Genomic DNA, 23,243 nt, shown 5'->3' on the forward strand with positions numbered 1-23,243 from the left:
TTGTGGTGGAACCAGTTTGAGGATCCCCGATTTAGTGCAATATAAAAAAATGCAAAAATGCAAAGGTTTTTCTGTGGACCACCCAAATTTTCTTGCGGATCCAGGTCATGGTTCATCTTCAGTTCTGAGCTGAAGAAGCTTCTTGAATGAGAAGTGAAAGGTCTTCAAAAGAAAAACCAGAAAGTCCAGTTGCCTGTTGAAAAAAAGAACCTTTGGGATAAGGATGGTCAGCACCATCTCTGCCATCAATGCCATTCTTCGAACATAAAGAAAAAAAACCTGGTGATAATGCTGAATTACGCTTGCAACGAAACCACCGAATAGTAAGCAGCATCAAGACTGGCCATTCATCAATGCCTGGAGAATGGCATTTGTTCTGAACTAGGCTTCCCAAGATCAGGAAGCAGACCCCTTGTCCTGATAAAGCCTCTTTTATTTAGGTTAAAGGGAATTCCTCTCCAGCAAAGTCCCAGCCAACAGTCTTTTAAGAGATTTCACAACTATAGACCTTTATCGGGCTTGGAGAGCTGCCAGGCCGATATCTTTCAAATGCCATGTTGTAGCAGACAATACTTGGCAAGAAGTCAGGAACAGATCTTCACCCTCATGAATCAAACTAATTGTCTCCAGCAAACTCCTCTCTCCTTTCCCTCCTCTTTATTCTCTATGGGAGGGGCCATTCACCCTCCACCTATGCCTTTACTCCTCAGTCGGCCCTTGTTCCTTAGCTGTTCCCTTCTGCTGGCAGCTCCGCACATGCACACATCAGGAACAGGCTCCAGCTGTTCTTCTGCCCCGCTGATCTCTGACTCCAAAGGCAGCTGATAAATGTCGGATGGCCCTGGCCTCCTCTCTCTGCCTCCGACACAGAGCCCTCATCAGAGCCTTCCCCAGACTCCAGAACTGGCCCATCTTCCTCCCCAGCCTCTTCACTGTCCAACACTCAACAAACGAGTTATCCTCTTTCTTTAAGCTGCCAGCTCTGCTGGTGGGCCACAACAGCATTTTCCACCTTGGTCTTAAGGGGGATAACTCTTTGATGACGCTCAGAGAGGGTCTGGCAAGGACTCTGCTCATTTGCTTATGGAGGAAGCTTTTAATCTTTTGGCAACTTTGGTCTAGCTTCTTCTGATTGTTGAGAGGCTCAAAACATCTCCCAAGGCTTCCTGCCACTATGAAGAAAGGGGCAGTGAGGAGTAAGTGGTCCTATACCCTTCAACATTGAGAAGGTGAGTCTTCTCTCCGTCGCCTTTATTACTGGGAGGAATCCACGGTCTTGACTTGATCAGGGAAGACTTCAGGCTGCTTCCATTTAGTTTAACGTTGGTTTCCATTGTGCCTTAGCACAGGGGTCCCCAACCGCCAGTCTGTGGATTGGCAACCCTCAATCACTGCAGTTTGTAAGTTAGTCACCTGGTTTTTAAGTAAATCTGGTTTCCCCCTTGACTTTGCTTGTCAGAAAGTCGCAAAAAGGGATCACATGATCCCAGAACACCTCTGGAAAAAGGAATAAGGAGCAAGCTGTTTAGGGGAGGGGGTAAAAATAAGGGGGCACCCGGACTTGAACCAGGGACCTCTTGATCTGCAGTCAAATGCTCTACCGCTGAGCTATACCCCCAGCACATAGGTAAGCCTCACCTGAGGTTTAATTTAGAGTACCAGTTTTACTGGATGTTTCTCTTCCCTAAATTTATGAGTAATTGTTTTCAAATGTTACACCTATAATTCTGCAACAATTTTCCTGGAGCAGAAAAATCTTCTGGGGTATAGTCTGGGAGACAGTCTGAATAGCAACATCTTCTGATCTTCAAAAAAAAAGGTCCTAACTTTCCATGGATACTCTCTCTGCGGGAAGGTAAGGATGGTGAGCATCACTTCTGCCAACATTGTCCTCTTTCAGATATAAACTGAAAGGCCTGGCTGGTGTTTGCTGAATTACACCTGCAACCAAGATCCTCAATAGTGGCTGCACCATCAAGATAGGGCATTCATCAGTGTCTGGAGAATGGCGTGTCAACCCTGAAGCTGACCTAACCGAAGCCATACAGTGAACAATGGTTTAAATATGGTGGGCAACCATTTAAATGTGAGCCAGTAGTGTGTAGCAGCTGCCAAAAAAGCCAACACAGTTCTAGGCTGCATAAACAGAGGGATAGAATCAAGATCACATGAAGTGTTAATACCACTTTATAATGCCTTGGTAAGGCCACACTTAGAATACTGCATTCAGTTTTGGTAGTCACAATATAAAAAAGATGTTTAGACTCTAGAAAGTATGCAGAGAAGAGCAACCAAGATAATTAGGGGACTGGAAGCTAAAACATATGAAGAATGGTTGCAGGAACTGGGTATGTCTAGTTTAATGAAAAGAAGGACTAGGGGAGACATGATAGCAGTGTTCCAATATCTCAGGGGTTGCCACAAAGAAGAGGGAGTCAAGTTATTCTCCAAAGTACTTGAGGATAGAACAAGAAGCAATGGGTGGAAACTAATCAAGGAGAGAAGCTACTTAGAACTAAGGAGAAATTTCCTGACAGTTAGAACAATTAATCAGTGGAACGACTTGCCTCCAGAAGTTGTGAACACTCCAACACTGGAAGTTTTTAAGAAGATGTTGGATAACCATTTGTCTGAAGTGGAGAAAAATTTTAAAAAATTCTCAGGTCACCTGCTGCTCTGGAGGAAGGACTAAAAAGAAGCAAGCTGTCAGGGTAATGATGATTTAGTAGCTTACCAGCTGCTGTAAGGCTGTAAACTGAGATGATGACATGAGGATGAATCGGCAGAGTTACTGTCACTTTAAGAAGCTGCATATATAAGGGAGGCCATGTGAGGGCGTCTTTCTCTCTCCTCATATTCTATCTCCATTGTGGTTCCCCGTGTAGAGTTGAAGATTGCTTGCTTGCTTGATATTTGCCTGACACGTGTGTCTGTGTTTGTGTATGTGTGTGTAGTCTTGTATATAAACCACTATTTAAAAGACAAAACTTCTGCGTACTGTATATTGCTCCTGGGTTGTCTCAAAATAGTAGTCACACTGTGCACACTCTGACACAAGCAGTTCAAATCTCTTCAACATTGAGAAGACAAGTTATCTCTTCATCTCCTTAGTTTAGAACTGGGGAAAATCAAGTATCTCGCCCTGAGTAGGAAGGATTTCCGGCTGTCTATTTTAGTTTAGCATCAATTTCCTTTCTCCCTTGGACAAATCAAAGTGAATTCTGGTGGGATACCCTGACCAGTTAAAAAATATAAGACTCCCTACCCTATCCCACCTAGTACAGATAGCCCTCGGCTTACATATTCATTTAGTGACCATCCAAAGTTATAATGGCACTGAAAAAAGTGACTTATGACCGTTTTTCACATTTGCGGCCATTGCAGCATCCCTGAGGTCACATGATCAAAATTTGTACTTGCTTGGCAACTGGCATGTACTTATGACGGGATTATGTGATTCCCCCTTTTGCGATCTTCTGACAAAGCCAAGTGAAGGAGGAAGCCAGATTCATTTAACACCATATCACTACTTTTAACATCTGCGGTGATTCACTTAAGAACTGTGGCAAGAAAGGTCGTAAAAGGGGGGCAAAGCTCACTTAACAGCCCTCTTGCTTAGCCAGGGAAATGTTGTCCTCAACTGTGGTTGTAAGTCAAGGACTGCCCGTAATAAATGATAGGCCTCTTTCTTTTAAAAATAAACAGGGCGTTCTTGTTTCTCTGTGTAGATAGAGTAAATAAATTTCACAACACATTCCCTGCTGTTTAAAATCCTCCAGCTTTTTACCCAACTACCAACCCTTAAATCCAAATAGTTTAAATTAGAAATATATTCCTTCTTCCCCAAGAAGTGGGTGTAGCCGATATCTCTTGCTTGGCAAGCAACCAACTTCTACCCCCAATAACTAAGAATGACAAATTAAGGCCTTAGTCTTCTTGGGGAACTGTCTCAATATTTATTTTCCACTCATTTTGGTGGCATAAAACAGACGTCCCCAACCCCTAGTTCGAGGACTGGCACCAGGCCGTGGCACACCAGACGCCGGGCCACACAAACAAGCCAAGTCCCATCCATGGGACGCAGACAGCACGCCCCCCACCGATCCATGGAAAAATCTCTGCCCATGGAACTGGTCCCCAGTGCTCAAAAGTCTGTAGAGATTCTCAATCCTCCAGGTCATGGTTGTTTTTTTTCAGGTGACAACTGGCTTTTATTGTTTTTTCTGATTTTGCTTCTCATCCAAGAAGGGTCTTCAGCTCTGACGGGATAGTGGGGAATGGAAGGATTTATATTCCTTGCAGACAAGCTGGTCATTTGCATCCTTTTTAGAGAGTCGTTGAGCCCATTTGGAGGTTGATCTGTGTCCTCAGGGTCACCTGAGTGGTGCAAATGGTTCCTGTAGCCTGCATTTTTTCCCCCTCTGGAAATCCACTCCTACTCCCACACCATTCAAAGGGTGTTCATCCCAAATTGTATAGCTAAAAGTCTGTAGAGATCCTTAGTCATCCAGGTGATGGTTGTCCCAAAGGTACTTCAATGACCCTCTAAAACAGGGGTGTCAAACTCAAGGCCCGGGGCCAGATTCAGGCCACAGGATGCTTAGATATGGCCGGTGGGGCCACCCTGGAAACAGCAAAGGATTTCAGGGCCTCTGCCAGCAAAAATGGGAGGTTGGGAAGGCTGCATGTGGCCCTCCTGAGCTTTGTCTTTGCTGACTGAGGGTCACCGGAGGCCGTGGCAGCCAAAACGGAGCTCGGAAACACATTTTTGCCAGCAGAGCCCAGCTGCCCCTGACATGAGTGACGTCGAGCTGGCCACACCCCCCCTGCCCCCCCCCCAAGGTCAAACACAACCCTGATGCAGCCCTCAATGAAATTGAGTTTGACACCCCTGCTCTAAAAAGATTCAAATGACCGACTGCAAGGAGTATAAAGCCGACGAAGCTTCTTGGGTGAGAAGCGAAACGTCTTCAAAGAAAAGAAAAAACCAGAGAAGTCCAGTTGCCTCCTGAAAAAGCACCTTTGGGATAGTGCCCAAAAGATTGAGGGCCATTAACCTAGAAGTTGTTAAACCTTCCTCCCCCCCCCTCCAAAAAAATAAGGGGGCACCCGGACTTGAACCAGGGACCTCTTGATCTGCAGTCAAATGCTCTACCGCTGAGCTATACCCCCACACTTGTTCCTCTCAAACTATCTGGTTAAGCATACTCATTAAGCCCCACCCCTTTCCAGCAGCTGCCAGCCAGAGGTGTACTCCTCTGAAGTGATCTCTGTTTGACTGGCCACCCACGCAAGTTTTAATTACACTTCATTTTACGCCAGACTCAGCTCGATGTGTCTTTGGATAAAGAGCCCTTCAAACAATGCTCCCAGCTTCAAAGCAATTTGTGTTCCGCGCGCACTACAGACCTATTGTCTCTGTTGTAATTCCTGCTGGTGATTTGCCAATGCTGATTCAGCCTTCAGTCTGGATTAGCGCATTGCATTAATAACGAGGACCTCAGTTTTAGGGGTTGGGGGCTTCAACCTCATCCTTTGAGGACATCAGAGAGCCTCCATAGGGGTCTATGACAAGACAACTTGCCACAATCAACTCACCGCAACCAACTCGCCATGGACAACTCAATGCAGGACTAGAGTTCCACTGGTATTAAAGAAATGGCGGAGCAGAATGATGAAAGAAAGGATGCAGAAGGAGGGACAGAATAAAATGTGAATGACAGAAATTAATATATATATATTTATTTTAAATAATTAAATAGAATTGTTACATTACCACCCTCCAGGCCTTCCGCAAAGCCCTTAAAACCTGGCTGTTCCGACAGGCCTGGGGCTAAAGAGCTGTTGACCCCGTCTCGAATGGTATGACTGTTGTGTGTTTTTAAATTATGCATTGTTATGTTTTGTTTTATTTTTTGTCTGTACCCCTTTTTCCCTGATTTGAATTGTGAGCCGCCCTGAGTCCCCTTCGGGGGAAAAGGGCAGCATACAAATATAATCAATCAAATCAAATCAAATCACATTGTCCTACAGCGAGCTGTCCCGCGGTCACATGGCCTTGGCGAGTTGTCCCGTGGTGAGTTTACTGACTGTGAGAAAAATCAAGCAATGGAACAGAAGCTGCTTTCGGAAGTTGTGGGAGCTTCATCACTGAAAGCTTTCAAGAAGAGATTGGACTGCCATTTGCCAGAAATGGTGTAGGCACTGTAGGGTCTCCTGCTTGGGTTGGACTAGATGACCTACAAGGTTCCTCCCAACGCTACTATTCTATGCTATTCGATTCCCTTCCCTTCTCTCTTCCCTTTTCATCTCTTCTTATCTGATCCTACCCTATGATTCTATTCTGATGTGTTCAATTCCTATTCCACTCTACTCTACTCTGCTCTACTCTATTCAGTTGGCTGTGGCAAGTTGTCCCATTCCACTCTACAGATGCCTTGATGTCCCTGGGGAACTTATGGACATTTTTCTCAGGCTATTCTTTGATTACTTTTCATTTTAAGGATGGGTAAAGCAGGCGTCTCCCATTTGTATTCTTAAAACCGGCTCAATTAATAAAAAAAAACAATCACCGCCTTAACTTGAGATGTTGACATGCTGGAATTGGGCTGATGGGAGCCACAAGTGGCCAACTTTTTGCCACATGCTAAACCATCAACCATAGTTTGGATACCTAATTGTCTAGCTCACCCAATTCGCTAAACCACATCCAAGTCATGTTACACAACAGAGCCCCTACCATGAAATAAGGCAATCCTGAAGATCTTAAAAATGGGTCAATGCATTCCAAAATGTCCCATATTTTCTTTGTTTTTATATTTTGAGTGTTTATGTTCTGAAGGCCCAGGGACAAGGATATGTAAAATATGTTCAGCATGTTAAACGAATCTAGCAAATTATGATTTATTCCCAAAACACTGGTGAAACCATTGGTTAAACATCTATGGAGATTCTCAAGTCATCCAAATAGGATAAATAGTGTTGTTTTTTTCAAGATGGAACTAAACTTTCTTTTTTCTTCTTTGAAGATGTTTCACTTCCCATCCAAGGAGCTTCTTCAGCTCTGACCGGATGGTGGGGAATGGAAAGATTTATACTCCTAGCAGACAGCTGGTCATTTGCATTCTTTTAGAGAGTTATTGAGGCTACATGGAGGTTGTTTTTTTTTGAAGACAGTAAAACCCACATTTTGGACAGAGGATCACTAGTTTGAAAGAGGGGTCAAAGAGGCCATCTATGTCGAAGTTGAACAGCCCTCCCACTCAACAGAGGGGGAGGGATATGACATCATCTATCTCCAGTTTACGACACAGTCCTTTTAACAGTTCCAAGAAGGCTCCACACTCATTTGCACCACTCAGATGACCCTCAGGAGACAGATAAACCTCCAGGCGGCCTAAACGACTCTCTAAAAAGAATGCAAATGGCCAGTTATCTGCAAGGAATATAAATCCTTCCATTCCCGATATCCAGTCACAGCTGAAGAAGCTTCTTGGATGAGAAGCGAAACATCTTCAGAGAAAAACAAGGAAGTCCAGTTGCCTCTTGAAAAAGCACCTTTGGGACATTGGTTAAAGCAGGGGTGTAAAACTGAAGGCCCAGGGGCCGGATCCGGCCTGTGTGGTGCTTAGAGATGGCCCGCAGGACCGCCCTAGAAACAGCAAAGGAGCGGCCCGCAGTGCCTCAGCCAGCAAACACGGTGTTCAGGAGGGCTGCGCACGGCCCTCCCAAGCTCCGTTTTCAGCCACGACAGCCTCCTACTGCCCTCTACCAGCAAAAACGGAGCTGAATTTTCACTGGAAGAGGGCGGCAGGAGGCCATCACAGTTGAAAATGGAGCTCGGGAGCCTGTTTTCACTGGCAGAGTGCTTGGGCCCCACAGATGGGGCCATGACACGAGTGATGACAAGCTGGCCACGGCCACCCCAGCCCCCAAGATCAAACTCAACCCTGATGAGGCCCTCAATGAAATCGAGTTTGGCACCCCTGGGTTAAACCATGGTTGAATCCGATGTATCAATTCAATCACTGTCTCCGTCATTCCCTTTTCTTCCCAAAGGCTTGATTCTTCCTTCAACAGCCATGACATCTTGACCCAAGCCATTTCTAAAAAAAAAATCTCACACCAGATGTCTCACCTCAATTGTCCTCTCCAGTCATTGAAATCCTGCTTGGGCAGGACAACAGCTGGGCTTGAGTGAACTACCAGGGGAAGGTGATTCTCCAAGTAGGCTGTCTGAATCCACCAATCTCTGATCTAGGATGAATTAGGTAAGGTTAGAATATGCGTCATCAATCAATCGTCAGAATGTGTGGGGAAGGAAGAAGGTCTACGGCCGTGGTCGGCAAACTCATTAGTCAACAGAGCCAAATATCAACAGTACAACGATTGAAATTTCTTTTGAGAGCCAAAAAGAGGTGTGGCCTGTTTTGTGGGAGTGGCTTGGTGGTCATGTGACCAGGTGGGCGTGGCCAACTTTGAAAATGTGATGAAACTCAACAACGCTCTTACTTAGCAACCAAAATTTTGGGCTCAATTGTGGTCATAAGTTCTCTTTCTTTTTGTTTCTTTCATCTCTCCCACTTTCTTTTTCTTTCTTTCTTTCTTTCTTCTTTCTTTCATCTCTCTCTTCTACTCTTTCTTTCTTTCTTTCTCTCTCTCTTTTTCTTTCTGTCCCCCATCTCTCTCTCTGTGTCTGTCTCTCTCTATCTATCTGAGGAACGCGAGGGGGACCCCGCCCCCTGCGGATGGCTTCCAGAGTCATTGCCGGCCGTGCAGAGCCTTGCCGCTTCTCCACACCGTGAAAAATATAGGCGCGCACAGCCTGTACAATTACAGTCTCGGAGACTTCGTAACAGCGGGAACCTGTTCTCACTCGCCCGGGTTTCTGCAGAAGTTTCTCTCCGAAGCCTTCCAAGGGAGGAAGGGCCAGTTGGCTTTGGTCCTGCTCCGGGCTGTAATTGCGCGGGGCGTATGCATGCCTGTTTTCCACGGAGTGGGGGCGCGGCTGGAAGACAAGGAACGTGAGGTGGTGCAGTGGTGGCGGAAGAGCCACACTCAAGGGGCCAAAGAGCCGCATGTGGCTCGCGAGCCGCAGTTTGCCGACCACTGGTCTACGGGATGCATAGGCAACTGTTAGAAGCCACAGTGAAGGTATATCTCTCATGACATCATCACACAAACCCAGATTATAAAATTTGCATCAGCTGCGTCAGGATGCAACATGCAACTAAGTTTGCAATATACATCCCTACCCTGATCCTGATTTCTATCCTGTTGCCATTAGACAAAAAGACATACGGGTTGTTGACTTACAATTCATTTAGTGACAATTCGAAGTTATAGTGGTAATGAAAAAAATGATACATGACTATTTCTCACTTATGATTGTTGCAACATCCCCATGGTCACATGATCAAAATTCAGGCGCTTAGCAACAGATTCCTATTTATGATGGGTTGCAGTGTCCTGGGGTCAGGTGATCCCCTTTTGTGATCTTCTGACAAAGTCAGTGGAAAGCCAGGTTCACTTAACAGCCGTGTTCCTAACTAAACTGCAGTGATACACTTAATAACAAGAAAGGTTGTAAAATGGGGCAAAATTCACTTAACAACTATCTTGCTTAACAACAGAAATTTTGGGGTCAACTACGCTCGTGCTTCGCTTCTACTGAGTAAAAAATATGTGAAGCTACAAAAAACCTAGAGCAGTGATGGCTAACCTTTTTATCCTTGCATTCCGAAAGCATGCCCACACCCATAATGCAATGCATGTGTAACATCTCCCCCGCGCATGCCTTGTTTCAGTGAGAATTACAGCCTGGTGAACAGTGATGGGTTTCAAAAATTTTTAGGACCTCTTCTGTAGGTGTGGCCTGCTTTGTGGGAGTGGCTTGCTGCCCCATGTGACTGGGTGGGAGGGGCTTGGCAGTCATGTGACTGGATGGGTGCAGCCAACTTGTAAAATGTGGTGAAACTCACTTAACAATGCTCTTGCTTCGCAAACAAAATGTTGGCTCAGGAACTCTGGCATTTGAAGCACGCAAGTCTTAAAGCTGTCAAGTTACAAGACCCTTTCACCCCTAACCGTTTAGGAAAAAAAAACCTAGGGCTGTTCAAACTTGTCAGCTTTAAGACTTGTGGGCTTCAACTCCCAGAATTCCTCCTCCAGTCTTGTTGGCTCAGAAACTCTGGCATTTGAAGCACACAAGTCTTAAAGCTGTCAAGTAACAAGACCCTTTCACCCCTAACCGTTTAGAAAAAAAAAACCTAGGGCTGTTCAAACTTGTCAGCTTTAAGACTTGTGGGCTTCAACTCCCAGAATTCCTCCTCCAGTCTTGTTGGCTCAGAAACTCTGGCATTTGAAGCACGCAAGTCTTAAAGCTGTCAAGTAACAAGACCCTTTCACCCCTAACCGTTTAGAAAAAAAAAACCTAGGGCTGTTCAAACTTGTCAGCTTTAAGACTTGTGGGCTTCAACTCCCAGAATTCCTCCTCCAGTCTTGTTGGCTCAGAAACTCTGGCATTTGAAGCACACAAGTCTTAAAGCTGTCAAGTAACAAGACCCTTTCACCCCTAACCGTTTAGGAAAAAAAACCCTAGGGCTGTTCAAACTTGTCAGCTTTAAGACTTGTGGGCTTCAACTCCCAGAATTCCTCCTCCAGTCTTGTTGGCTCAGAAACTCTGGCATTTGAAGCACGCAAGTCTTAAAGCTGTCAAGTAACAAGACCCTTTCACCCCTAACCGTTTAGAAAAAAAAAACCTAGGGCTGTTCAAACTTGTCAGCTTTAAGACTTGTGGGCTTCAACTCCCAGAATTCCTCCTCCAGTCTTGTTGGCTCAGAAACTCTGGCATTTGAAGCACGCAAGTCTTAAAGCTGTCAAGTTACAAGTCCCTTGCACCCCTAACCCTTCAGAACAAAAACCCCAGGGGTGTTCAAACTTGACAGCTTTAAGACTTGTGGACTTCAACTCCCAGAATTCCTCCTCTCGCTCTTCATCTTGATGATGTGCGGACAGGCGGGGGGAGGGAGCTGGAACCGGTTCTAAACGGCACTGTAGAACTGGCAGGAACCAACCCCTGCTGGTGAAGCACCAGAGGACTCACACAGGAGAGAAACCCCTTGAATGTGCTATTTGTGGGAAAGATTTCAGTCACAATTCCAGCCTGCAACTTCCTGGGATCAAAAGCGCTCCGCGGGGGGGGGGGGGCACATACCGCAGCCCCCACATCTCATTTTGGGCCTAGAAGACCTCCCCGAAGCCTCCTAAAACCAAAAAGAGGGGGGCAGGGCGCACCCACCCCATGCTCCTCCCCAACCTCCGCACATACTTGCACGATCCCCCTCACGCATGCATGCGCATCTCCCACATGCGCAGCAGACATAAAAATCAGCTGGCCAGCGGGAGGCACACACGCACGCACAGTGGAACTGAGCTTGGCAACCGCTCGCATGCCCGCAGAGAGGGCTCCGCATGCCACCTGTGGCACCCGTGCCATGGGTTCCCCATCACAAACCTGGAGCCTCTGGAATTGGACCCTTTATGCTTATAAAGGGTCCAATGTAAACTTAAATAGATCAACAGACGCAGAGAAATTCATTATTGCTATTTGCACTGTTGGAATTATTCCTATTCCATTTACAATGATGCAAACATGTTTGTTTTTTTTAAACAGACCAGTATATTATGCACATGGATATATTAGGGACTGACTTATCCAATAGGATTTTGCCTTTTGGTTGTAATGAAGAAAAATTCATTTCTAATATCAATACTTTTTCCGTAATAAGATCAGAGGTGGGCTTTCATGCTGACAGCCCCATAATTAAGGAATAATTCCTTGTGCTCAGGATGGCTCTTAAAAAATACCTTATTTCAGAGTAATTTAGAGTAACTCACCTCATTCGGAACGTGTTTATTGTTTTGTTAATGAGTTTTCAGTTGTTTTAATTATTGAGATATTCTGTATGTTTGCTGATGTACACTACTCTGAATTGGCCACATGGGGGCAGCCAATAAATGCTGTTAGTAGATAAATAAAGCCACAAAGGTCCAGAACAATCAACTTAAAATATGTGAAAACTGTTGAAGCAATGCATAAAACCGTTTTTGCAGAGTGTAAGTTTCTGCATCAAGGAATTTATATTTGTAATTTCCAAGGGGGGTGGGAGGAAGGGAACATGCCATGTTTTTAGGGTTAAAAAATAAAATTTTAGACAGCAACAAAAATAAGTTATATAAATTGCACCAGCTGATTTTTTTGCATTAGTGCCACATCCAGCTGGGATAATTAATAAAGTTGGTCGGGCATGGATTGAACATTCTACTTTCTCCCTAAAAGGGAAGTCCAGCTCCAGTGGACCAAAACAAGAAAAAGCTTTTCATATTTTTCCTCCAAACTATTAATTATCAGCTCCCTGATAATTAATGATGCAAAGGGTCATTAAAACAACAAGGACAAGAACACTCTGTGATGACCACTGAAGATAAAAGTGTAGTGTCATGTTTGCTTGTTTGCACACACACTTGGAAGTGTTAGCGGTTCCATTGTCTCATTCAAACTAGACAACCCGTGACCCACTGGGTCATTATTTCAGAGACATTTCCTTATATAAACAGAGGAACAAAATGACCACAGCTAGGCAAAAAAGCAGTAAAAGTAGGAACAACTTTTAACACGTCAACATTTTTTAAATGTTTTAATTGCTTTATATTGCCCATGTTGTAAGCCGCCCACAGATGCATTCCACAGTGAGACGGTGGCATATAAATATAACAAATAAATAAACTTTCGACTTCCCGCTGGCTTCCCCATTGGCTTTCCTTGTGGGAAGCTGGCAGGGAGACAGGGTGGGTAAAAATCGATTTTTAAAAAATAAAATTATCAGATTTTTTATTTAAATCAGAATTTTTTTAAAATTATCAAATTAATTTTAATAAAATGCTTTTGCAGTAAAAAAAAGATGGTTTTCTATTTAAGACGCATTAATAATTTAGTTTATTCAGCATGAAATGAAGCTTAGTTATATGGCATATACTGCATATTCTGCAATATTGGGACTGTCGTTGAGTCAACAGCGGGCTGGAGGAGGAGCTGTTGCAAGACAGAGATGACAGCTGCTCTTTAAAAATCATGATTTAAATCAAGCCTTTTTACTAGGGATTTAAACCATCATTTAAATCAACTTGATTTAAATCAAATCCACCCTGCAGGGAGCACTGAAAATGACAAACGCCATGACTCCAGCTTACTGTGGTGATGGGGAGAGGGGTCGTAGCACTGAAGCAGCCACAACTTTGCCAAACTCCAATCCCAAGGGAATTATGGGTCCTGGATTTTGGGTGGCTTTTATAAGTGAGCCTATCTGAGGCTCGAAATTTTGATTCGAAAAATGTTGCCCCATGATGCAGGCTTTCGCCCAATTGAAGGTTAACAATCAAACAGACATGAGGGTTTTAGTGGTATATAGTTATGACAGCCTTCCCCTGCTTAATGCCCTCCAGATGTGCAGAGATTGATCCACTACATCTGGAGGTCACCAGGTACTGTGGGAAGAAGACCCGATAGAGTCTAGTGCAAACTACAATGGTTCTTAAGTTAGGCAGTGAATCCCATGCCGTGAGCCGTTCGTGCAAACACTGCCACTGTGTACCTGAGGTCCAACATCGGGTGCAAGTATCTTGAGTTGTAACTTTTGCACAACAACCCTTGTCACATCCATTTTAATCTGTTCTCCTCTTGCCCCCAGCAAGTGCTCCTAAGTAGACCCTCTATTGATCATTACGAACTTTGCATCCACTTGGTGGCTCATTTCTGCGACAAGATAAGTACAGAGCAAGCTCTTTAGTTCCCATACCATCAAATAAGCAACTTGGGGGGGGGGGGGCAGTAGTGCCCAGTAGTCTCCTCACCACTTTCCCCATTAGTCTCCTCACCACTTTCCCCATTAGTCTCCTCACCACTTTCCCCATTAGTACGAAGGCTGAACAAACCCTTAAGATTTTGGCATGGAGAGGATTTTGGTTTGGAAATAAAGGACTACACTTTAAAAAAAATAAAAAATAAAATCAGGCATCTTGGGCTACAAAGCTAAATGTCTGACTAGATGGTGGGGAATGGAAGGATTTAAGGTGAAGAAGCTTCTTGGATGAAAAGTGAAAGGTCTTCAAAGAAAAAAAAAACCCAAAGTCCAGTTGCCTCTTGAAAAAGCACCTTTGGGACAACAGTGACCCGGATGACTGAGAATCTCCATAGACATTTTTGGGAGCATTTAGAATTTAGCATCTTTGGGAACATCCGGTTCCCAAAGGCCACAATGTGGTTGTAGAATTTTTTTGGTTGGGGGGGCTGCAGTTGCAATACATCTGGTGGGCACCAGGTGGGAGGAAGGAGCCATTCCCAGGGTAGCCAAATGGGAACTGATGTTGCACCCTCATCCTGCAGTTCCTCTCCACGACTCAGAATTTGCAATCTTCCCATAGTGCCACAGGAACAAGAATTGGATAAGAATGCCTAGAAACATTGCAATAGCCCTTAGATCTATATACCGCTTCATAGTGCTTTATAACGGAGTGGTGTGGTGGCCTCACAATCAGAGGCTGTGATCCTAGGTAGAGGCAGATATTTCTCTCTCTGGGCACAATGAGAATATATCTGCTGAACAAAGCTCTGCATTGGTGACAGGAAGGGCATCTGGCCAGTAAATACTCTGCTAGCTCCATTCAGTTGCCCAGACTCCACCCTGCAAGGGATTATGGGATAGTGCTTTAAAGCAATGGTCCCCAACCTTTATGGCTTGGCAACCCATCTAGAGAGGAGTAGGAGACTGCACAAGTGGCGGACTGGCGTGTACGTGTGGGCACTGGTGCACTGCACAAGTGGTGGACTGGCGCCAACACACAAGAGCGGCAGGACGACACGGATGCGCACACACAGCTCAACTATTGAGCTGCATGTGTGTGCATACCAGCCCAATGCTCGAACATGCAAGCGCCCGCTAACTGAACATGTGTGCGTGCCAGTGCATTGCTCACATGGCTTGGTTGCAAATAGGCCACTGGGATCGGGGACTCCTGTTTTACAGCGCTCTCTGGGCAGTCTGTTAGCATGTTGCCCCCAACAATCTGGGTGCTCATTTTACTGACCATTGGAAGGCTGAGTCAACCTTGAGCTCCGTCAGGATCGAACTTCAGGCTGTGGGCAAAGTTTGCCTGCAAAACTGCATTCTAGCCACTGCGCCGTCCCCGTCCCTCCGGGATCAATGGTTTCACCCCCTGCCCTCCAGATTCCCCTTCCTTACCCAGTTCTCCATGCGGGCAGCCCTGCATTTCAGCCGCACCTGGAGCCTCTCTCCTTCTCCACCTGGGGCCTCAAAAGCTGCCACTAGCTGCCGCGTCTGCTCCAGATCTTTGGGGTTCACCAGGGGCTCCAGGGAGCGCAGGTACTGGGCCATGGTATGAGCCAACGATGGCACAGGTTGACGGAGGAAGCCATGGTTAGAGGCATTTCGGTACTGGAATACCTGGAAAGTCAAAAGGAGACAAGAGAGAACTTGGCATATATGCTTAATCAGCACTTTTTCTTCTCTGGAGCTGGCTTCTTATAACCCATCAATCCATACCCCCCAAACCCAATTACAGGTAATCTTGGAGTTACAACCATTCATTTAGTTAAGTTTTTAAAAAGTTTTTTTTTTTAAAAAAAAAATGACTTACAATCATGTTTCATATTTATGACCATTGCAGCATTCCTATGGTCACATGATCAAAATTCAGAGAGTGGGCAACCGGCCCGCATATACTCCTGTTTGAAGCATCCTGCTGTCATGTGAGCACATTTCGATGGGTTTTTTTTTGCTGGAAATTGGAGTTTATGTCTCGTTTCTGGCAAAAAACATCCCATTGCAAACAATGGATTGGCTTAAAGACTGTGATGGTCCTTTAATGATCGTCACAAAAAAATAGGTTGTAACACTGCTAAACAACTGCCACAAAAAAAACCCTGCAAAACTGTCACTTGGTGATCTGCTTAATGACCATCACGACTTCTGACCAAAATTACAGGCTCAGTTATGATTGTAAGTCAAGAACTACCCGTATAGACTATCTTGTGCCGATTTGTGCAGGAAACCTAGTGTCAGCTAGGTTTGTCAGCTCTACCAGGAAGGTCAGATTAAGAAACCAGATTAAGAAAATGATTAGAGGACTGATACCACAAATGGCAGAAGACATGTGACTGTTTGCTACTGGAAAGATACAGGTTGATAGATGGAAGTGCATAATTTAAAACTAGTTAAACTTAGTGAAATTTAGTGACAATAGAAATAATCAAATAAATAATTGATAATGATAATAATATATACATATGTATTGTTATGATAAGTAATAATTGGATATGAATATTTGAATGGTACCCATGAAAGAGAGATTAGAAATCTTTTTGGTTATATATAAAAGCTAATAAAAAAGAAGTAAGTTAAATTTAGTTAAGTTTTGATTATTAGGGGGGAAAATGTTATGATACAGGATACAGTCAAATAAAGGAGGGATAATATTAACAACGTATATATATGTATGGGTACAACATAAGGGAAACTGGATGTAAATTGTAAACAGTGATTTGGAAAGGAGGATTAAAATTTTTGTTACTAAATATTATGGATGTTTAGCTAGAATAGGCTAGGGAGGATTCAGTGTTATTGAAGGATTTCAGAAATAGCAAATGAAATGCCAGTATGTGGTTATGTTTTAAATATTGGTATATTTTATGATGAAGGACGTTTAAACAATTGTAGTCAAATGCAAAGGGAGGTATGATGATGGTAATATGTATAAATATATCTGAGTTAAAATACTTGAGTTAATATGAATTATGCTTGATGACTGTGGAAGAGATGCACGAAGGTTTTTTGTAACCAACTGATACACTTTCTACAGTATGCAAAGAAGGAGGATTCTTTTTGTTGTGTTTGTTTTGAAAATTAAAAATAAAATAAAATAATTATTAAAAAAAAGAAACCAATGCCATTGTCAGATGTCCGAAGTCAGAAGCCAAGATAAGAGTTCAAACGTACTACAAGTTTATTTCATGCTACCAATATGTAAGAATCTGGGCAACGCAAATTGGCATCAGGTAAAAGTCAACAGAATTCAAGGGGGTCTCCACTTAGGTCTCTTACAGGAGCGTTAGAGACTCTCAACCAAGGATGGCTAACCTTTTTTGTCATCGCATGCAGAAAGCGTGCATGCGCCTGCATGCACCCATAATGCAATGTGCCCCCGCCCCTGTGCCTGCAACCCTGTTTCATGCCCTGTTTTTGGGCCTCGTAGCCCCCCCCCCTGCAGCCTCCAGGAAGCAAAAATTGGGGGTGGGGGGCTGTGCTGCATCCCCTGCCCAGCCTATTTTGGGCCTAGCAAGCCTCCCTGCAGCCTCCTGGAAGCAAAAATGGGGCGTGTGGGGGGGCTGTGCTGCATCCACCACATCCATTTTGGGCCTAGTAAGCCTCCCTGCAGCCTCCTGGGAGCACAGGCCACCGGGGGGGGGGTCTGCACCACCCTTGCTCCCCCCCACATGCACCCCACCCCAAATGCAGCAGAGACCCAAAAATCAGCAGGGCAGCGGGAGGTGCACACAGATGTGCAGTGGAGCTGAGCTAGGCTTGTGTGCCTGCAGAAAGGGCTCTGCGTGCCACTTGTGGCACGCGTGCCACAGGTTCACCATCACGGCTCTAAACTAATGATGCATTTCATCCGGCCCTCAGGCCCATCTTGGTCATCCCCTACAGCCATGTAGATCAGAATCAGAGTTATTATAGTAGCGGTAGTAACCGAACCTTCCCAAGTCTCTACCTGCTTCCACCTCCCTCACTTTATCTTCATGTGAGCTTGGGAGGGGCTCCTTTGAAATGTTTACTCAGCTCACATTCTTGGCCTGGGTTTGGGCCTTTCTTATTTGACCTTAGCAGCTCAACCCGTCTGTCTTCCAAGGTTGCTCTCTATGCTCTCTCCATGTATTTTCTGCCTATAACTCTCATACCCCTTCGCCACCGATGACTGGAGGCCTGCTCTAGGAATAGCAGACAATGCTCTCTATGTCTCACTTCATTGAAAACAATGGCCCCATCTACCTTGCTCTGAACTACCGTTTAAGAGACAGGCCTGGAGAAAGAGGCATCATTAAATAAGGCCCACGGTGCAGCCATCTCGATGAAATGGGCAGGGATCAAGGTTGATCTAGTTGTTTGGGGAGATACCTCCCTATAAACACCAGTATCCCAGCTAGACTTTCCCTACAGGATAATGATGGAAGAAAAATCACAATTAAAGCATGGGAAAATAATGGCTCCTCTGCAGAGAGGAAGGGAAACATTTGTATTTTTTTTTAACATGTAACTGTTTAAACTCTTTAGGCATTAGATACTCCGCTATCTTAACTGCCCAACATACACCTAATAAATTAGTTTTGTGCTGTGAGGCACAAATAAACACTGGAGTTTAAGGAGAGATTGGAGAACCATTTGTCTGAAATGGTATAGGATTTCTTGCCTGAGCAGAGGGTTGGATTAGAAGACCTCCAAGGTCCCTTCCAACTCCATTATTATTCTATTCTATTTTATTCTTATTCTATTCTTATTCTATTCTACTCTAATCTATTCATCTCTATTCCTATTCCATTCCCATTTTCTATTCTATTCTACTCTACTCCTATCTCATTCCCATTTTCTATTCTATTCTTAGAATAGCCTTTTCAGTAGTAGCTCCGACCCTTTGGAACGATCTCCCCGTGGAGATTCGTACCCTCACCACCGTCCAGATCTTTCGCACAGCCCTTAAGACCTGGCTAGCCCGTCAGGCCTGGGGACAAAGATAACTGTCCCCACCCGAATGATGAATGAATGTTGCTTACTATTTTACTTCTATGTATTGTTTGTGTCTATTGTCTGTATACCCCCCCCCCCATTTTTTATGTAAGCCGCCCTGAGTCCCCTCAGGGAAAAGGGCGGCCTATAAGTATTAATACTCAAATACTCAAATCTCTACTCTATACTCCTATTCCCATTCCATTCCCATATTCTATTCTATTCTATATTAAGATTTTGTTTCCTCAAATGAGATTTCCACTGATATAATACAAGCTAAACACTAAACTACACTAAATTGTTCCACCTTGCTATGAAGGCGGGTCTAACCCTTAAGGTAATTTCTGATTTGCTAGCTAGATCTAAGACATCAGAGAAAGAGGACTGACTGGCTTTGATTGGACAAAATGAAAGTCACTCTGCCCAAAGAGGTTGGCTCTGATCCACCTTCCCACTTTCTGTAACAGAGAAGCACTCCAAGGAAGAACCAGGAAAGAGATCCCTGCCTATCAACTTCCACGCAGAAGGAAGCCCTGATGACATTTCTCCAACTATATTCTGGTCAATGAACCTCCAACATCTTTGGGAATCCCACATCTTAATTCAAGGAGGTAAAAAAATGTTTTATGTAAACAGGTTATTTTGATTTTATTGGGCGTTTTTGTATAACCATCCTTTTCTTTGTTCCTGTATTTCCCCAATAAACTTTTTTTTTAATCTAGAATTTGGCTCCTCGGGTTGAGTGAGATGATTTCCCATTAATGGGTGGCTAAGGGCTTAACATAACATGTGGACTCAACAAAGTCCAATAAACCCTGGTTAAAACAGCCTGCTAAAACTTTGACCATTACATGCTTTCTTAATGTGGGGGGGAAGACCCTTAAATTGCTTATACCCGGATGCCCAGAGATCTCTCTTACAAGACATAGGGAGATAAATTACTGTAGCTTAGACTTAGATACATCTATTAAAGTTGTACACCTACCTACCAAGTCTCAACGACTAGAAACAACTAGAATTTCAAAGACTTCAGAGAAGCGGCTCCTTCCCTCCCACCCACCCCCTCCCAAAACCTGGTTTCCTGTATCTGTCCACATCCCAGACACAAATCCAGAGGGTATCACTGCTTATTTAGCAGTTTGGTTATAAGCGGGAAATTGGAATGAAAAAGATTTGGTGGTGAATGCTGAAAGAATTCAGAAAAAGAGGCACCTCTACGTCTAGTAAGGAAAACTTAACCAATCTTTTACCAATCCATGGTAGTTTTATGCCGATTATCTGACTCTCATCCCCCCTCCCACCCCCCGCAGTCGTTTTCTTTCTTCCAGATCTCCTCTTAAAGCGATACAGCAAACCTGCATTTAAACGAGTTTTATTTGCTTCACCGAAAGATAATTAACCCACGATCGAATACCAGCAGGGCACGGCGATATATCCTCCTATGATTAGAATTGCATTGTTTACAATGCAATTATAAAATATTTGTAATAATAATAATTATTATCACACATTACAATTATTTGTAATAGTTTATATTATACAATACAATTTCTAGGGGTTAGAACTATCTATAAATACTACCATGATTTATAATGCCCACCGCGGAAAACCGAGATCAAATTTCGCCCTTCAAACCGCGCGGCCAAATCAAAGGCTCCTTATACCATTAATCGAAGGACGATGGCATTAAATGCGCTTAATTTTTATCGATCGGGAGCTACCACCACCTCCGTGGAAGGAGAGGGGGAAGGAAACACTTATCTCCCCCCCCACCCGCAATGGACAAAGCCAGCCTGCCAGCCATCTGGATCCTCGGAGGTTTCGCGCTTAAGCAAAGCATAACGGGGGGGAGCTGGGGGGGGGAAGCTGGCTGCGCTTGCACGGAAAGCCGCCTTACACGAGATCCCGGCTGCTTTTGCACGGGATCGCTTTCCAGGACGGTTTGCACGCGACTCCCCGTTTCCCTTTAAAGCCCTTCGGGGGCACTCCCCCCCTTCCCTCCCCAAATCGCAGGGTCTACCACCACCACCCCACCTCCCCCGCCTCCATGGGCAAGCGTTGCCTTCTGCACGTCCGCGCGCGGGTGGCAATTGTTGCAAAAACAACCCCGCCTTAACTTTTGCACGCGCTCGCCTGCAAAAGCAAGGCGTTTTGCAAAAAAAAACAAAAAACAAAACCCAAAAGCTTTCGGAGAGCTTTCATTTTTACTGACCGTAGGCGCCGAGAGGTTGCTCTGGCCGCAGCCCCAAGGCCGCCACAACGCCCTCCACCTTCCCATTGCAGGAATCCCATGCGCCCTCCTGAAAACCCTGGCTTTGCGAAGTTGCGAGGGGTGGGTTTGCGAGCCAAGCGAAATCCCAGCTGACCCGGTTGCGAACGTGTGTCACTTCCTGCAAAGGGGGAGGAAACTGCAAGCGGGGAGAGGGGAGGGTGCCTCCCTCGATCTGTCTCCCCACCTTCCCTCCCCACAACCCGATCCTCCCTGGAAAGAGCAATCGGAGGTTTCTTTTTCCTCTGGATCGGTTCTCTATTATTAGAAGAAAAACAGAATAATCGAATAATCTTATTGTCCTTTTAAATGTACACTAACGGGCATTGGATTAAAAAGAAATTTCGTTGCATTACAGCTCTCAAAAGGGTCAACACTTCCAATATGCAAAATGGAAATGCAAATTGGAATGGAATCACAGGATAGGATAGGATAAGAGATAGATAGAGTAGAATAGAACATAACAGAATAGCGTAGAATGTATGTTGAATGTTGAATGTTGGTTTTATTTATATGCCGCCCTTCCCCCCCCCCCCCCCCCAAGGGGACTCAGGGCGGCTCACAACTCAAACCAGGGAAGGGGGGATACAGACAAAATTAAAAACGACACAAAACAATACATGGTTTAAAACACGCAGCAGTCATACCATTCGAGACGGGGGCAACGGTTCTTTAGCCCCAGGCCTGTCGAACAGCCAGGTTTTAAGGGCTTTGCGGAAGGCCTGGAGGGTGGTGAGGGTTCGAATCTCCATGGGGAGTTCGTTCTAGAGGGTCGGAGCAGCCACAGAGAAGGCTCTCCTCCGGCAGTTGATACTGGCCAGCGTATGGAATTCGGAGGAGGCCTAATCTGTGGGATCTAATCGGTCTAGTGGAGGTAATTGGCAGCAGGCGGTCTCTCAAGTACCCAGGTCCAATACCATGAAGGGCTTTATAAGTGACGACTAGCGCCTTGAAGCGTATCCGGAGACCAATAGGCAGCCAGTGCAGCTCGCAGAGGATAGGGGTTAGGTGGGTGAACCGAGGTGCACCCACGATCGCTCGCGCGGCTGCATTCTGGACAAGCAGGAGTCGCCGAATAGCATAATATAGAATAAAATTAAGAATAGTGTAGGATAGCAGTAAGAATAGAATAGCAATAAGGATAGGATAGGATAAGAAAAAGAGTAGAGTAGAATAGAGCAGAATAGAATAGAATAGAATAACAGAGTTGGAAGGGACCTTGTTGGTCATCTAGTCCAACGCACGTGGAATGTACACAAATCGGCATACATTAAAATGAAATTTCATTGCATACAGCTCTCAAAGGGTCGCCACCTCCATTATACGCTACCTAAACATGACAAAAATATAAATAAATAAATAAAAATTATGCACATGCCTGCATACCCACACATGACACAGAGAAACAACACACTGTTATTATTTGCTTTAAACAGAGGAAGGAGAAGCTCAATGCCGGGAGATCGTGGGTACTTCGTAGCTGCAGGTGGAAACTGCAGGGGTTGCAACCGTTACGGGGGAGTGCAGTGCTGCAAACGTTAATGTTAATCAAAATAGACCTGGAAGGGTCCTTGGAGGTCTTCTAGTCCAGCCCCCTATTCAAGCAGGAGACCTTATTCCATTTCAGACAAGTGGCTGGACTTGGCAAAGAACTTGGGTGGGAGACCACTTGAAATCCTACAGTGTTAGACTAGCCTTGTTTTTCTCAACCTTGGCTGGGCTAAGATGTGTGGACTTCAACTCCCAGAATTCCCCAGCCAACTTCCCCTGCTTGGCATTGAGAAGGAATGGGCTAGCATGCAAGAAAAGAAAACTTTAAAAAAAAATATTGTTTTTTTTTTAAACTGGTCATTACTTTCATCACACCAGAGGTGGTATTCTACCAGTTCGGATTAATTTGCCCGAACCGGTAACGGAAATCGCAGGTGGCCCTGCCCACCCGCCCCATTTAGGCCCTTTTTTCACCAAAAGCGCATGCATGGAAGGCTGAGCACATACATGGAGATGGTCACACACTCACATTTGTGAACCAGCAGGGAAGGTAAGTGAATACCACCCCTGCATCACACCAGTGGTGGGATTCAATTTTTTTTACTACCAGTTCTGTGGGCGTGGCT

General features: G+C 44.8%; 1 protein-coding gene and 2 non-coding genes across 3 annotated transcripts in view; all 3 read right to left on the bottom strand.

The window, feature by feature from the left end:
* Positions 1–21,226, bottom strand: part of LOC148047727 (carnitine O-acetyltransferase-like) — a 60,572-nt gene extending 39,346 nt beyond the window's left edge. The window contains exons 1-3 of the mRNA XM_087708439.1: positions 21,070–21,226; positions 15,300–15,521; positions 8,138–8,256 (exon numbers count right to left, since the gene is read on the bottom strand). Of these exons, the coding sequence (XP_087564565.1) occupies positions 8,138–8,256; positions 15,300–15,521; positions 21,070–21,135 (407 nt within the window). The 5' untranslated portion in view covers positions 21,136–21,226. The remainder of the gene's footprint in view (positions 1–8,137; positions 8,257–15,299; positions 15,522–21,069) is intronic.
* Positions 1,547–1,618, bottom strand: TRNAC-GCA (transfer RNA cysteine (anticodon GCA)). The gene has a single exon. It is a non-coding gene; the product is annotated as a tRNA-Cys (tRNA).
* On the bottom strand, positions 5,101–5,172 carry TRNAC-GCA (transfer RNA cysteine (anticodon GCA)). Its single transcript has one exon. It is a non-coding gene; the product is annotated as a tRNA-Cys (tRNA).
* Positions 21,227–23,243: the final 2,017 nt, after the last annotated feature.

Source organism: Thamnophis sirtalis, unplaced genomic scaffold (genome assembly GCF_051295495.1).
Source record: "Thamnophis sirtalis isolate CommonGarterSnake01/CBP01778 unplaced genomic scaffold, rThaSir2_p1.2 scaffold_3, whole genome shotgun sequence".
In the NCBI taxonomy this organism is placed as follows: domain Eukaryota; kingdom Metazoa; phylum Chordata; class Lepidosauria; order Squamata; family Natricidae; genus Thamnophis; species Thamnophis sirtalis.